Source organism: Sus scrofa, chromosome 7 (genome assembly GCF_054392235.1).
Source record: "Sus scrofa isolate SSC_HxYL_T2T_F1_AM1 chromosome 7, Sscrofa_HxYL_maternal_Yorkshire_Landrace_v2.0, whole genome shotgun sequence".
Lineage (NCBI taxonomy): Eukaryota > Metazoa > Chordata > Mammalia > Artiodactyla > Suidae > Sus > Sus scrofa.
Window position 1 is genome coordinate 64,058,110 of NC_139389.1, and position 15,056 is coordinate 64,073,165.

Sequence of the window (15,056 nt, forward strand, 5' to 3'; positions counted from 1 at the left end):
TGGCACAAGTGCTTGGCACAAGGACTAGCAGCAGGAGTCATTCAACAGCCAGTGGCTATAATTATTACCGTGGAAAGCATCTAGTGCTGACTTTGACACATTAGGGGACTTGATAATTGTTAGTTTACCACCACCTCCTCTCTTCTCTGAGCCAAACAGGATCCACATTCCACCAAGTTCTGCTTATTCTTAGGACTGAGACTGTGCTTAGCATTAAGGTTGTAGATTTCAACTCCGGGTCCCTTCCTAGATCTGGGTCTGGGCACACTATCCAGCAAGGCAATATTCATGACCAAAATGATGTGGCTTTCTTTTTATACGGAGATTGCTCAGTTGGGAGGCTGTTTATATCAAATAACAACCCAGTCGGTATAGAGGAATCATTTCCTGAAGATTTTATTCATTCATAAAAAGTTCTCAAGGTACAAAACAAGAAAAGTGTTATAAAAAATGTGGCCTGGAGGAGTTCCTGTCATGGCTCAGCAGTGATGAACCCTACTAGGATCCATGAGGTGGTGGATTTGATCCCTAGCCTCACTCAGTGGGATAAGGATCCAGTGTTGCCATGAGCCGTGGTGTAGGTTGCAGACGTGGCTCGGATCTGGCGTTGCTGTGGCTGTGGCGTAGGCCAGCAGCTGCAGCTCTGACTCGACCCCTAGCCTGGGAACCTCCATACGCCACATGCGCATGCTTTTAAAAAAAAAAAAATGTAGTCTGGCAGAATGAGTCAGAGATGGGGACCCACCAGCCACACCTCTGAATGCTCTCAGCCTCTCTGAGAGGAGCATCCCTGGGAGAGGAGCAAAGGGAGGTCAGGAGACAGGAACCCCCAAGGTACAGACAACCAGAGGAGGAAAAAAACTGACAGTTCTGGGGGGCTGAAAAGGGAACAAGGAGGCTTGAGCAGGGGCACAGAGGCTACAGCACAGAGTGCTGGGGAAGAGGGCAGTTTCAGAAGGAAAGCAGGCTACACAACAAGAACAGAAGAAGGAGGCCCTGCTAACTTCTCTGAGCCACTCTGCATGCAGATGAGGGATTTCCCCCCCCCCCCCAGTTCTGTACCAAGTCCAGTTCCCCTGAATGCCCTGGGGAACTCGCTATCATGAAAATGTCTAGGAAGGTTAGACTCACATCCAGGGAGAGATGCTTCATGAGGCGCAGCGCAGGGCCCCAGTGCTAACACCAGGGTCTTGGGTTTGATTTTAGCAGAGCTTGTTCAAAGGGTGTTCTGTGGCCGCTGTAGGGAAGAACCAGGTAGGGCTCGGCGGACTTGCTTCTGCGAGCTCCAGGATGAAAGGTGATGGAAGAAATGCTTAACAGTGCTGGTGGGCCCTGGAGGCACCCCATCTCTCACTGACCTCAGTCATCCTGGGGTAAAGTAAAGAGAAATGAACAGGGCACATTTCACACACGTCTCCTCCAAGTCCTCAGACAAACAAGCATTTTATTGAGGGGCCTCGGCCTTGGCTTCCTCTTGTCAGAGTTGGCCCAGGAAGCCAGTCTGGCAACTCCAATTGCTTTTTCAGTCCAAGACTCACTTTATTAAGTCAAAAGGGAACCCAGTCTCTCCACGCTCCCTGTCCCTGTTTTCTCTAGCAAATGTCACTCATCTTCATCACCTAGAGAAATTGTCCGTGTTTTTTTTTTTTTTTTTTTTTTTTTTTTTTGTCTTTTTGCTATTTCTTGGGCCGTTCCCTCAGCATGTGGAGGTTCCCAGGCTAGGGGTCCAATCGGAGCTGTAGCCCCCAGCCTATGCCAGAGCCACAGCAACTCAGAATTCAAGCCGCGTCTGCAACCTACACCACAGCTCGTGGCAACGCTGGATCCTTAACCCACTGAGCAAGGCCAGGGACCGAACCCGCAACCTCATGGTTCCTAGTCGGATTTGTTAACCACTGCGCCATGACGGGAACTCCTAAAACTTTTTTTCAATGTTCAATTTAGGGTCTTTTCACACCAACACAAATCTTCTAGTGTAATATACCTCAAAAAATCAAATCAGGAGTTCCCAGGATGGTGCAGCAGAAATGAACCCGACTATTATCCAAGAGGACTCGGGTTCAATCCTGGCCTCGCTCAGTAGGGATCAGGTGTTGCCATGAGCTGTGGGGTAGGTTGCAGATGCAGCTTGGATGTGGTGTGCTGTGGCTGTGGTGTAGACCAGCAGCTGCAGCTTCAATTTGACTCCTAGCCTGGGAACTTCCATATTCTGCAGGTTGGCCCTAAAAAGCAAGGGGAAAAAAAAAAAAAAGAAAAGAAAGAAAGAGAAAAACCAAATCAACTGCGAATAGGCTGAGGATCAACTAAGGGGCTGACTTTGGGGCCAAAAAAACTCTTAAGGACCAAGTCAGCCATTCTTCCAGCCACTTTGGGCAAGGAGCCCAGAACAAAGTGGGGGGAAAATGCTCATTCAGCAGCTCAACTGCCCCAACGTGGCAGATATTTTCACTAGAAGTGGAAGTATCTGGAGCCTTAATGGCATTAAGTCTCCTTGGTTCCTCTCTGCATGCCATCCTTTCCATCTTGTCCTTTCATAAATCTCTGGGGCTCTCTTGTTGATTGGCACGGTTCAGACCTACCAAAGAGAAAGGTCCCAGGATGTCACTCTTCATACCCTGAAGGAATCCTCTAGATGCTAACATACCCTCAGGAACCTCCCAAAGCTGTGGAGTAAAGTTTATGTTGTTGTTTCTTTGTCCTACACCTAACCACAACTAGTACCAATCTCTCGCCAAGAGATAAACCACAACACCAGGTCCACAGTCGCCTCCCTGGACCTACCCACTCCTCGTCCTCTGCGCCGTCCCCCTGTCCTCGGGTCTCTGCTGCAGCCCCCTCCCAAGACTTCTGGGCCATGATGTTGTCTGTCCAGGACGCTCCCGTCTTTCCATCACCAGCGAAATTACACTTGGTCACTGTTCCAGCTTCAAGTTTGGCTAATGACTCTGAAGAAGAGAGAAGGTGAATGGCCTCTTTCTGTGTGGCAGAACATAGAAGGGGCTGGCCCGTTTTGCTGGGGTCCCCTAGGCCTGGGTGTGCTCAGGGAGGCCCTGGATGGGACCCGCAAGGTACCAGGTAGAAGAGGTCCCTGACAGGAATCATGGGATTGGGCGGCACCCCAGATCCAGGGTACTGGCTGAGGGACTTGGGCATAAATCTCAAGGGGTCATGTCCACCGGGAGGCCATGGTCTGCTCCAGGAGCTCTAAGAGGGAGGGATGGGGAAGCCTTGAACAGGAGGCCAGGAGCCCCGACAGGTCATAGGGGAGCATCAGGCCACAGTGGAGGCTGCCCTGCTCACCCAGGAAGGGACCATCACCACGAGTTTTCAGCCGGACCCCAGCCCCTATCTCGAGCTCCATGGCCTCCATCTCTGACTCAGGCATCCAGAATGCCACCGTCTGGTCGGGGGTGAGGCTCTCAGTCAGCGCAAGCAGCTCTGGCTTATTCACCAGCCCCTTCAGTGCTTCGGGCGAGAGACTGTCGGTGTCTCCCTTGGCCTCCACCTCTGCAGGTACACAGCACAAGTGGGTTATTCACTATAATAGCAAGAATTTTTGTTGTTGTTGTTGTTGTTTTTATGGCCCCACCCACCCAGGCTTCTATAGCCTGGGCATATGGAAGTTCCCAGGCTAGGGATCGAATTGGAGCTGTGGCCACCAGCCTACACCACAGCCACAGCAACGTGGGATCTGAACCAAATCTATGACCTACACCACAACTCACGGCAACACCAGACCCTTAATCCACTGAGCAAGGCCAGGGATCGAATCCGCAACCTCATGGATACCTCAGTCGGGTTTGTTAGCACTGAGCCACCATGGGAATAGCAAGCAATTTGGGAGGGCTTTTTAAGAGCCAGGTGAAGGATGAGTGTTGCACCTGCTCACAACCACCTGAAGGTAGGGCTCTGAGCTCCCATCCTGCGAGTATCCATCAAGGAGTTCTGAGTTCAGGCTCTGGAGCCAGACTGCCTGGTGCAAATCTGCTTACACACTGTGGGACCACAGGCAAGTTACTTAACCTCTCTCTGTGCCTGACATATAGGGATAAAAGTGGTACCTACTGATGAGGTTGACAGGAGGTGTAAAAGAATTATCTAATGCAAGCAAAGCACTTAGGATGGGGTCTTGCACACAGCAAACCCTCAGCAAGTGTTACTGTATTTCTTATTCCTATTTACAGATGAGAAAACTAAGGCTTAGAGAGGCTAATTAATTTGCCCAAGGTCACAAAGCTAGTCAGCGGAAGAGGCAAGATTCAAGCCCTCCATATAATTCTTTTTTTTTTTTTTTTTTTTTTGTCTTTTTGTCTTTTTAGGGTTGAACCCACCACAATTCCCAGGCTAGGGGTCCAATCAGAGCTGTAGCCGCTGGCCTACACCACAGCCACAGCAACACAGGATCCAAGCTGTGTCTGCGACCTACACCATAGCTCACCACATCACCAGATCCTTAACCCACTGATTGAGGCCAGAGATCGAACCTGCATCCTTATGGATGCTAGTCAGGTTCGCTAACCGCTGAGCCATGACAGGAACGCCCCTCCACATAATTCTGCCTTCCCATGGCGACCCCAGTGACCAGGCAGGGTTCTCTCCCAGCCCTCAGGTCATCCTGGCTGGGGTGGGGTCTGCTGGAACCAGGAGCAGACTTTGATGGTCCCCATGCCTCTCATCCTGGCCCTGGCAGAGCCCAGAGACTTAGGGAGGATGCCCCTCTCACTCACCTACCCGGAAAGTCCCAAATCCACTAATCCCAGGTTGGGGAGGAGAGGGCAGTCCCAGTGCCAGACGAAGAAGCAAGGCCTCTCATGCCACCCTGGAGCTCTCCGCAGGCCACCTTCCCCATGCCGACATCCAGAGGGCTGCCGGCCACAAAGACCAGACCACGTTTGGTTCATCGCATGAAACCTCTGACAAGCTCTGCCAGGAACGCCTTCCAGGAACCCCTAGACATCTCGCTTGCAAGGAGGAGGTTCACTGCTCCCTCTCCTCAACCCCCACCCGGCTCAACATCCCCCCAGAAGAGCCACCTCACTTCCTGCTTCGCAAGATGACAAAAGCCAGAGGTGGGGCCACTCACCTTCCTGCCACCACCTCTCTTCTTTTTTTTTTTTTTTTTTGATTTTTAGGGCTGCACCCACAGCAGGGGTCAAATCAGAGCTACAGTTGCTGGTCTACACCACAGCCGCGGCAATGCGGGATCTGAGCTATGTCTTCAAACCTACACCACAGCTCATGGCAACACTGGATCCTTAACCCACTGAGAGAGGCCAGGGATCGAACCTGAGACCTCACGGTTCCTAGTCGGATTTCTTTCTGCTGTGCCATGACGGGAACTCCTCCCTCCTTCCCTTCTGCCAAAGGACAAAGTATCTGATCTCGGGCCCCAGGTCCTACCCCCTCCCACTTCTTCAGGGACCTGCTTGTCTTCCTTGCCTAGATCTTGCCTATCTGCCTTCCCGTGCTCTGGCTGTGGCGCCCTCTACTCCAGACCACACCACCACTGCAGAGCTATGGGGGAGCATATCACCGTGAAGCCCACTGGGTGCTCCGCAGTCCTGACCTCACTGGGCCTTGGGCAGCCCCTGACCCCACTGCCACTCCTCACTCCTGTCCTCCCGGGCTTCTCTGGGCTTCAGAGACACACGCTTTCTCCATCCTGTTCAGACTCCTCTCATGTTCCTTCCCCTGCTCCTTGAGGCTCCTTCCCTGTCCAGCCCCTGTCCTTGTTGTTACCCAGGACAACCCAGGGTGACTTATTCACTGAAGCAGCTTCAGTACCACCCACGTGTGATGACACTGAAATACGTGCAGCCAGCTCAGGGCTCTTCCTGGGTTCTAGAACGGTACCACCCAGCCTCCAGGAGACATCCTCCTCTAGCTGGAAGTGCTACCACGTGGCTAATGCTATGGGTCCCAAACAGAACTCCTCCCCAAACTGCTCTGATTGCACCTCTGTCCCCTAAACCTGGCACCCGAGGCCAAATCCTGGGGTCACCCTGGACTCCCCTTATCCTCCCCATATCCAAACAAACACTGAAGCCACCATCCCTTCTCTGTCTTTTTTTTTTTTTTTTCTTTTCTGGCCTCCCTGGATTTCCCAGGGCCAGGGATCAATCAGATCCAAGCAGCAGTCTCAGTCTCAGCCTAAGCTACAGCTACAGCAAGATCCTTAACCCACTGTGCTGGACCAGGGATTGAACCTGCAACCCAGTGCTCCCAAGACGCTGCCAATTGTATTGCACCACAGCAGGAACTCTCCTCCTCTATCTTGAGCCTGCCCAGTCTTTCCATCCTCACTGACCCGTCCTTCATCCTGGCCTCATATCTCCTTCCTAGTTGCCATCGCAGCCTCCTAACAGCCTCCTGGTTTCTAGTCTATTCACCCCCGCCCCAGGGGTTTTTAAAATCTAATCACGTCACTCACCTACTTAAAACCACTTACTGCAGAGCTCCCCCTGGAAGGCTTCTCCTCACCTGCATTGGGAGCCCTCGATTCCCAGAATTCCCTTGGCATGCTGCCCCATCTCTGAAACACCTTTCCAAGCCTCAGTACCCACCTGATTCCTGCTCATCTTTCAGGATCCAGTACTAGCGTTCCCTCTGCCAGGGCACCTCCGCTGACCGCACCTGCCTGGACTCCAGTCATGGCCTCCAGCTCCTCTACTAGACTAAGAACATCCTGAGTGCAGGTCCGGGTCTTGCCCTTCTCTGGACCCTCAGTGTGTGGCTCAGGGTGGATTCTCATTAAATGTTCACAAAATCAATGAGCAACCGAAAGCATGAATAAATAACATGATGGAGGGGTGGATTCCCACTCAACCTCAAAACCTCATGAGGGGCAGACAGCAAAAATGTCCTTCTACAGCCAAAAGTGGGGGAAGAGGAATGAGATCAGGGAGGGCCCGAGAACCAAGTAAGAATTTTGGCAGGGGAGTTTCCACTGTGGCTCAGCGGTAATGAACCTGATTACTATCCATGAGGACATAGATTCTATCCCTGGCCTCGCTCAGTGGATTAAAGATCTGGCATTGCCGTGAGCTGTGGGGTAGGTTGCAGACGTTGTTCAGAACGTGCGTTGCTGTGGCTGTGGTGTAGGCCTGCAGATGAACCTCTGATCCAATCCCTAACCTGTGAATTTCCACAGACTGCAGGTGTGGCCCTAAAAAGACACACACGAAAAAGAATTTTGGCAGGAAAATGGAGGCCATTTGGCTTGAACTCTGCACAAAGGCAGGTTCACGTATGATTCTGCCAGACTGCAGAAGATGGTAAGAGCCAAGAAGGTAGCCAGGCCCTCAGGACTGACGTGGAGCACTGGGGATCCTGAGTAAACGAGGGGCAGGAAGAGTCCAGCCAGGGAGTCCTCAGGCCAAGTGTGGGCTTCAAGGACAACCATGCTAAGACACTTTCTAGGAGCCAAGAGACCCCTGGAAACAAAGGAAGGCCACAGTGTAGGGGGGCCCTAAGGGAAGAAGAGGGGGTACCTACTGTAGGATGACATGAGGAAGCCTGTGTTCACCTTCCTGGTGGCGCTGAAGTTGGGCTCGATTTCATTTCCCTTGGGATCAAATTTACGGCGATGGATGCGACTGGGCCGGATATACAGCACGTAGTAGCGCTCCTGGGACCAGGCAGAGAGAGAGTGAGGGGGCTGTTTCATGCTTCACCCTCCGACACACACACTCCCCATGTGCTCTGGCTGCAGCAACTCCCCCCCAACCTTACTCTCTACCCCCAGAATCCCACCACAGCTCCAAAAGATGTTCACATTAGCCAGAGGACCCCACTGCACTATCATTCATTCATGTGTTTAGAGGAGAACTTGTTGGAATTCCTGTTGTGGTACAGCGGAAACAAAATCCAACTAGTATCCATGAGGACTCGGGTTCTATCCCTGGCCTCGCTCAGTGGGTTAAGGATCTGGTGTTGCCAGGAGCTCTGGTGTAGGTCGCAGACATGGCCCGGATCCTACGTTGTTGTGGCTGTGGTGTAGGCTGGCAGCTGCATCTCCAATTTGACTCCTAGCCTGGGAACCTCCATGTGCCAGCAGATGTGGCCCTAAAGAGAAAAAGAAAAAAAGAGAACTTGTCACACATAATGAGCCATACGAGACTTCCGAGAGAGGGCAAGCTCAGAGCCACACCCTGAAGCCTCCATGCAGTCAGAGACAGAAAGTATATACAGAAAACCATAACCCAAGCACTAAGGACCCCAAATACCATGAGGGAGGAGTGGCAGCAGCAAAGAGGCCATGGAAAGGACACTGAAATGAGGTTCTGAGTGAGGACACCCACTGTGCCTCTTCTCCCAAATGTGGGTCCTGGAGCAGATCATTCCTAACCTCGGTTTCTCCTGTTGCCTTGGAGACAAAATGATGTTTAGGGCATGTTGTCAGCTTTGTTTGCTTTTTTTTTTTTTTTTTTTTTAATCTTTTTGCCATTTCTTGAGCAGCTCCCGCAGCATATGGAGGTTCCCAGGCTAGGGGTCTAATCGGAGCTGTAGCTGCTGGCCTATGTCAGAGCCTCAGCAACTCGGGATTCAAGCCCTGTCTGCGACCTACACCACAGCTCACGGCAACGCCAGATCCTTAACCCACTGAGCAAGCCCAGGGATCGAACCCGCAACCTCATGGTTCCTAGTAGGATTTGTTAACCACTGAGCCACAACAGGAACTTCACTTTTTTTTGCTTTTTTGCCAAGCCACCTCTGTAACCTACACCACAGTTCACGGCAATGCTGGATCCTTAACCCACTGAGCGAGGCCAGGGATCGAACCTGTATCCTCATGGATCCTAGTTGGGTTCGTTTCCATTAAGCCACAACAGGAACTCCAATATCAATTCTTTTCTTTTTTTATCTTTTGTCTTTTTACAGCTGCACCCACAGCATGTGGAGGTTCCCAGGCTAGGAGTCTAATCAGAGCTACAGCTGCCAGTCACAGCCATAGCCACACCAGATCCAAGTTGCATCTGTGACCTACACCACAGCTCACAGCAACGCCAGATCCTTAACCCACTGAGCAAGGCCAGGGATGGAACCCGAGTCCTCATGGTTCATTACCACTGAGCCAGGCAGGAAACTGCTATGATTCCTAGTTGGATTCATTTCTGCTACACCACGATGGGAGCTCCTCGTTGTCAGGATTTAAGAGATAATGGAGGAGCAGGCACAGGGTAAAGCACGAAGTGTGCCTGCCAGCTATCCTCATCAAAACAGGCGGGCCAGATGCTCTCAGAGACTGAAGAAGAGGAAAGCACCTCCTGGGAGAAAGAGAGGAGGCAAGAAGGGAAAAACCCGAAACTGTAAGAAAAGGATGTGGGAAGAATATCAAAAGCCAAAAAAACAAAAACAAAAATGGTAACAACTTACCCATAATACTAAGTAGTAAAAGCAGGACTGGGTCCAGAGTCTATGCTTTCAACCCGCTATTTCCTATTGTACTCAGTACTTAAGTATTTACTTAAATAATAAAAGTAAGGAGTTCCCGTCGTGGCGCAGTGGTTAATGAATCCGACTAGGAACCATGAGGTTGTGGGTTCGATCCCTGCCCTTGCTCAGTGGGTTAACGATCCGGCGTTGCTGTGAGCTGTGGTGTAGGTTGCAGACGAGCCTCGGATTCCGAGTTGCTGTGGCTCTGGCGTAGGCCGGTGGCTACAGCTCCGATTAGACCCCTAGCCTGGGAACCTCCATATGCCGTGGGAGCGGCCCAAGAAATGGCAAAAAGACAAAAAAAATAAAATAAAATAAGACTTGTTCTTAACTCAAAAAAAAAAAAAAAAAAAAAAGAATATCAAAAGCCTTGACAGGTACATAAAATAAAAGTCAAGGTCTTGAGTTCCCACCATGGCTCAGTGGAAAATTAGTATCATTAGGAAGCAGGTTTGATCCCTGGCCTTGGTCAGTGGGTTAAGGCTCCGACGCTGCTGTGAGCTGTGGTGTCATTGCAGATGCAGCTCCGATCCTGCGTTGCTGTGGCTGTGGCGTAAGCTGGCAGCCACAGCTCCAATCTGACCCCGAGCCTGGGAACTTCTGTATGCTTTGGGTGCGGCCCTAAAAAGCAAAAAGAAAAAAGTCAAAATCCAGTATGTATAGTTTTTTTTTTGTTTTTTAGGACCACATCCAAGGCATGTGGAAGTTCTTGAAATGGGGTCAAGTTGGACCTGCAGCTGCCATCTTATGCAACATCCAGATCTGAGCTACATTTGTGACCTACAAGGCAACTTGCAACCCACTGAGCAAGGATCCTTAACCCACTGAGCAAGGCTAGGGATCAAACCCGCATCACCACAGACACCATGTGAGGTTCTTAACCTGCTGAGTCACCTGGGAATTCCTTAACAAATGTTTATTATTTTTTGTTTTCTTTTTTGGCCGCCCCACAGCGTACGAGTTCCCAGGGCAGGGATCAGATCCTTAATCCACCGTGCCAGGCTGATGATCGAACCTGAAGCCCAGTGTTCCAGAGGTGCTGCCAATCCTATTGTGCCACAGCAAGAACTCCCGTGTGTATGTCTGAGCAACACAAGACCCTTAGAGGCTTCATGGGAGTCCAGGCTGGGAAAGCAAGTGGGATCACTGCAGAGCAGTCTTGAGGCTTAATCTCCAAAACATACAAACAACACATATAACTCAACAACAAAAAATCAAACAACCCAATCAAAAAAGTGGGAAGAAGACCTAATAGACATTTCTCCAAAGAAGACATACAGATGGCCAGTAGGCATATGAAAAGATGTTCAACATCACTAAGGATTAGAGAAATGCATGTCAAAACTATAATGAGGTACCATCTCACACCAGTCAGAATGGCCATCATTAATAAGTCTAAAAACAGCAAATGCTGGAGAAGGCGTGGAGAAAAGGGAACCCTCCTACAGTGTTGGTGGGAATGTAAGCTGGTGCAACCACCATGGAGAACGGTATAGAGGATCCTCATAAAAGTAAAAATAGACTTACCTTATGATCCAACAATCCTACTTCTAGGCATATACCTGGACAAAACCATAATTCAAAAAGATATATGCACCCCTATGTTCACAGCGGCACAACTGACAATATCCAAGACTTGGATACAACCTAAATAAATGTCCATCGACAAATGGATTATGAACATGTGATACAGAAGTTCTCTTGTGGCACAGTGGGTTAAGGATCTGTTGTTGTCACAGCAGTGGCTTGGGTCGCTGCTGTGGCACAGGTTAGATCCCCAGCCTGAGAACTACTATATGCCACAAATGCAGCAAAAAAAAAAAAAAAAAAAAAAAGAATATGTGGTAGAAGTTCCCATTGTGGTGCAGTGGAAAGCGAATCCGACTATCCGATTAGTATCCATGAGGCAGGTTCAATCCCTGGCTTCACTCAGTGATCTGGTGTTGCCATGACCTGTGGTGTAGGTTGCAGATGCAGCTCAGATCCCGAGTTGCTGTGGCTGTGGCGTAGACTGGGAGCTATAGCTCTAATTCGACCCCTAGCCTGGGAATGTCTATATGCAGTGAGTGTGGCCCTAAAAAGCCAAAAAAAAAAAAAAGAAGATCTGGTACATATACATAATGGAATACTACTCAGCCATAAAAAAGAATGAAATAATGCCATCTGCAACAACATGGCTGCACCTAGAGATTCTCATACTAAGTGAAGTGTCAGAAAGAGAAAGATAAATACAATATGATATCACTTATATACAGAATCTAAAATATGGCAAAAATGAATCTATCTATGAAACAGAAACAGACTCATAGACATAGAATACAGACCTACAGTTGCCAAGGGGTAAGGGAGAGGGAGAGGGATGGACTGGGAGTTTGGAGTTAATAGATACAAACATTTAAAATGGATAAACATGGAGTTCCCGTCGTGGTGCAGCAGAAACAAACCCAAGTAGGAACCACGAGGGACAGGGATCAAACCTGCATCCTTGGAGTTCCCGTAGTGGCTCAGTGGTTATAATGAATCCGACTAGGAACCATGAGGTTGCAGGTTTGATCCCTGGCCTTGCTCAGTGGGTTCAGGATCTGGCATTGCCGTGAGCTATGGTGTAGGTCGCAGACACAGCTTGGATCTGGCGTTGCTGTGGCGTAGGCCAGCGGCTACAGCTCCGATTGGACCCCTAGCCCAGGAATCTCCATATGCCGCAGGGGCAGCCCTAGAAAAGACAAAAAGAGACAAAAAACAAACAAACAAAAAAACAAAAACCCAAACCCTGCGTCCTCATGGACACTAGTCAGATTCATTACCGCTGAGTCACAATGGGAACTCCAAGCCTCCCAGCACATTAAATCTCTTCCATCAGAAGGTGCCAAGATCCCTTCACTCAGCATCCAGAGCCTGAGTCCTGAACTACTTACCTCACCCCTTCCTGCTCTCAGTCCTCCTAGTCCCAGCCCCAAACATATCCCTTGGGTTTAGAGCCTGGTCTGTCTTCTTAAGAACCCAGGCCACCAGCACAGCCCAAACTGATCCCTTCCACCTATGGCTCCTTTTGGCTGTCAATCTCCCAGCCTCTTCACCTGTCCCGGGAGGCCCTTGATTGAGCAAAGAGCTGGACCCCAAGTCTTGGCACTGGCGGCACCAAGCAGAGGGAAATGCATTGGAGGGTAAGGACCTTGAAGCCAGTGCCCTGTGGGTGCCCCCAAGGAAACATCCTCACCTTCCTGCCATGGGCATCTGAGATGCTGTGCCGTGATACATCGACCAGCTCTCCCTCCAGCAGGACACCATCTCCCCTGGGAATGAGAGAGAAGAGGGGACCAACTGGTTCTGTCAGTCTGGAGGAAAGAGCCCCTCACAAGGGCCATGGCCCAGTTCAGAGTGTACACTAGACAGAAGCGTGTCCCAAACCTGTCTCCCATTCACCTGGCCCCCGAGCAGGGCCCAGAATGTTGCAGCCCCCTTCTCTGTGCTCCCACACCTCTAAGGGTCCCAAAGTCTGGGGTATCATCCAGAGGGTAGGAAGCAGTATTGCCAGGCTGTAAGACCAAGCTATGGCCCCTCCTGCCGGGGGTTACTATAACCTCTGTGGTGTTCTTATCCACAAAATGGGAGCATCACAGTCACCCCATTCTGCTTCTATGATGATGACAACACACAATCATGTATGTGAAGGTGCTGTGTACACTATTAAAGTGTTTACTAAATATAAGAGATTTTACTTTTTTATTTAACCAAATTTTTCAGGGGGTAGGGTCTAAGTAGCTTCTCTTGTCACGTGTTTTAAAGCACTTCCTGGAGTTCCCGTCGTGGCGCAGTGGTTAACGAATCCGACTAGGAACCATGAGGTTGTGGGTTCGATCCCTGCCCTTGCTCAGTGGGTTAACGATCCGGCATTGCCATGTGAGCTGTGGTGTGGGTCGCAGACGCGGCTCGGATCCCACGTTGCTGTAGCTCTGGCGTAGGCTGGCAGCTCAGCTCCGATTAGACCCCTAGCCTGGGAACCTCCATATGCCACAGGAGTGGCCCAAGAAATGGCAAAAAGACCAAAAAAAAAAAAAAAGCACTTCCTTTTTAAAAAATTTATTTTTTGGCTGCCCTCGTGGCACATGGAAGTTCCCATGGAAGGCCAGGGATGGCATCCACACCAGAGCAGTGACCACAGCTGCTGCAGTGACAACACAGGGTCCTTAACCCTCTGTGCACAAGAGAACTTCTAAAGCACTTTCACACTCCCGCTCTCATTCATGTCCACTTTAGAAATGGGGAAACCCAGACTCAGAAGGTTTGTGACTAGGCCAAGATCAGAGGGTCCCAGGAGTTCCCATCGTGGCTCAGCCTTAACAAACCCTGCTAGTATCCTTGAGGTCTCGGGTTCCATCCCTGGCCTTGCTCAATGGGTTAAGGATCTGGCATTGCCGTAGCTGTGGCATAGGTCTGCAGTTGCAGCTCCCTTCAACCCCTAGCCTGGGAATTTCCATATGCTGTGGGAGAGGCCCTAAAAAAACAAACAAAAAAACAAAACAAAAAAATCAGAGTCCCTCATTAAAGGGAACCAGACCCTGGCTTGCCAATCCTAATTCTCACAAAAGCAGAACCTGGGGACTTCCTTTTTGGAACCACGTAAATGGGAGAGGGGTGGGGCAGGTGAAGAGATGGGGCTGAAAAGTTAAAACTCCCAGTACCTCACTCGCCCCTATCTATCCCGCTAATCCCTTCATTCAGTTGTATTTGTAATTGCAAATGGAGTGGTCTAGTCGTTCTCTGTTCTCCGTGCCAGTGATGGTAGGGCCTGGCCCTCCGGATCCAACTCAAGCCTCCAGGCAAGCCTGGCCCTCCCTCCCAGGCCAACTCCCACCCGCTGTTCCGGTCACAGCACCACACAGTCCCTACTGAAGCGGAGTGCACCGTGTGCAAAAGGCCTAAAGGCAAGGCAGGGGCAAGTGGTGAAGTTTATAGCCGATATATGCCAGCGCGGGATAAAGACAAAGGTTGGTAAGCAATCGCCGTCTTATGAGCGCTGTTTGGGAGTCAGGACCGACCCTCTGTGAGTTTTAAGGCTTAAGGGGTGCGCTCCGAGGGGAGCACTGGGAAGAGCGGTCTGGAGCCCAGGGGACCTTCGGTGAGCCCCGCCTTTCCTCCCAGCCGTACCCGATCTTGGTGGCGCCCCCCTTCCCCTGCCAATCAGGGAGCCCGGGATCGACGCGGAGCCTAGGGATCCGACGCAGGCCGGCCCGGGAGGCGGAGGGAGATGCGGGCGGAGCCTACCCCTGGTGGGCGGCGGGGTCCCAGGCCCCAGGCAGCCGCGCGCTCTGCACCGCTTTGTTCTGGAGGGCGCTGTCGTGGTAGATGCGGCTCATTCTCCCCACGGGCGCGGAGCCCTCGCGGCCCGGGGCACTGAGCCGGCACGCGGGGCGGAAGGCGCTGCGAGGAGCCGCGCAGGGAGCACACGCCGAGACTGGCAATTCCCAGCCGCAGATCCGGGTCCGGCGCGGCTGCGGGCGTTCCCGCGCGGGATTTAAAGGGGCCGAGCTCCATTTCTGCCCGCGGGACTTTGCTTGGTGGGAGGCCGGCTCCTGCAGGGACCCGGCCTTGGCCTTCTGCCGCGGGTGGGGATAGGGCGG

General features: G+C 51.2%; 1 protein-coding gene across 6 annotated transcripts; it reads right to left on the reverse strand.

Moving 5' to 3' along the window:
- Window positions 1-372: 372 nt before the first annotated feature.
- On the reverse strand, window positions 373-14,892 carry ARPIN (actin related protein 2/3 complex inhibitor). Of its 6 annotated transcripts, none has more exons than XM_084966666.1 (6): window positions 14,701-14,892; window positions 11,365-12,728; window positions 7,495-7,909; window positions 3,301-3,507; window positions 2,782-2,945; window positions 373-1,368 (listed from the first exon to the last, which is right to left on the reverse strand). In XM_084966666.1, exons 3-6 carry the CDS (start codon window positions 7,664-7,666, stop codon window positions 1,360-1,362), a joined length of 552 nt encoding a protein of 183 aa, XP_084822792.1. In that variant the 5' UTR covers window positions 7,667-7,909; window positions 11,365-12,728; window positions 14,701-14,892; the 3' UTR covers window positions 373-1,359.
- Between the last annotated feature and the right edge of the window lie 164 nt (window positions 14,893-15,056).

Coding starts and splice junctions, on each gene's coding strand:
- ARPIN (XM_084966666.1), bottom strand. CDS start 7,666: ATGAAACAGCCCCCTCACTCTCTCTCTGCCTGGTCCCAGGAGCGCTAC. Junction 3,508..7,494: donor CTTCCTCATGTCATCCTACA/GTAGGTACCCCC, acceptor GTGTACCTGCAG/AGGTGGAGGCCAAGGGAGAC. Junction 2,946..3,300: donor TGGTGATGGTCCCTTCCTGG/GTGAGCAGGGCA, acceptor TCTCTTCTTCAG/AGTCATTAGCCAAACTTGAA.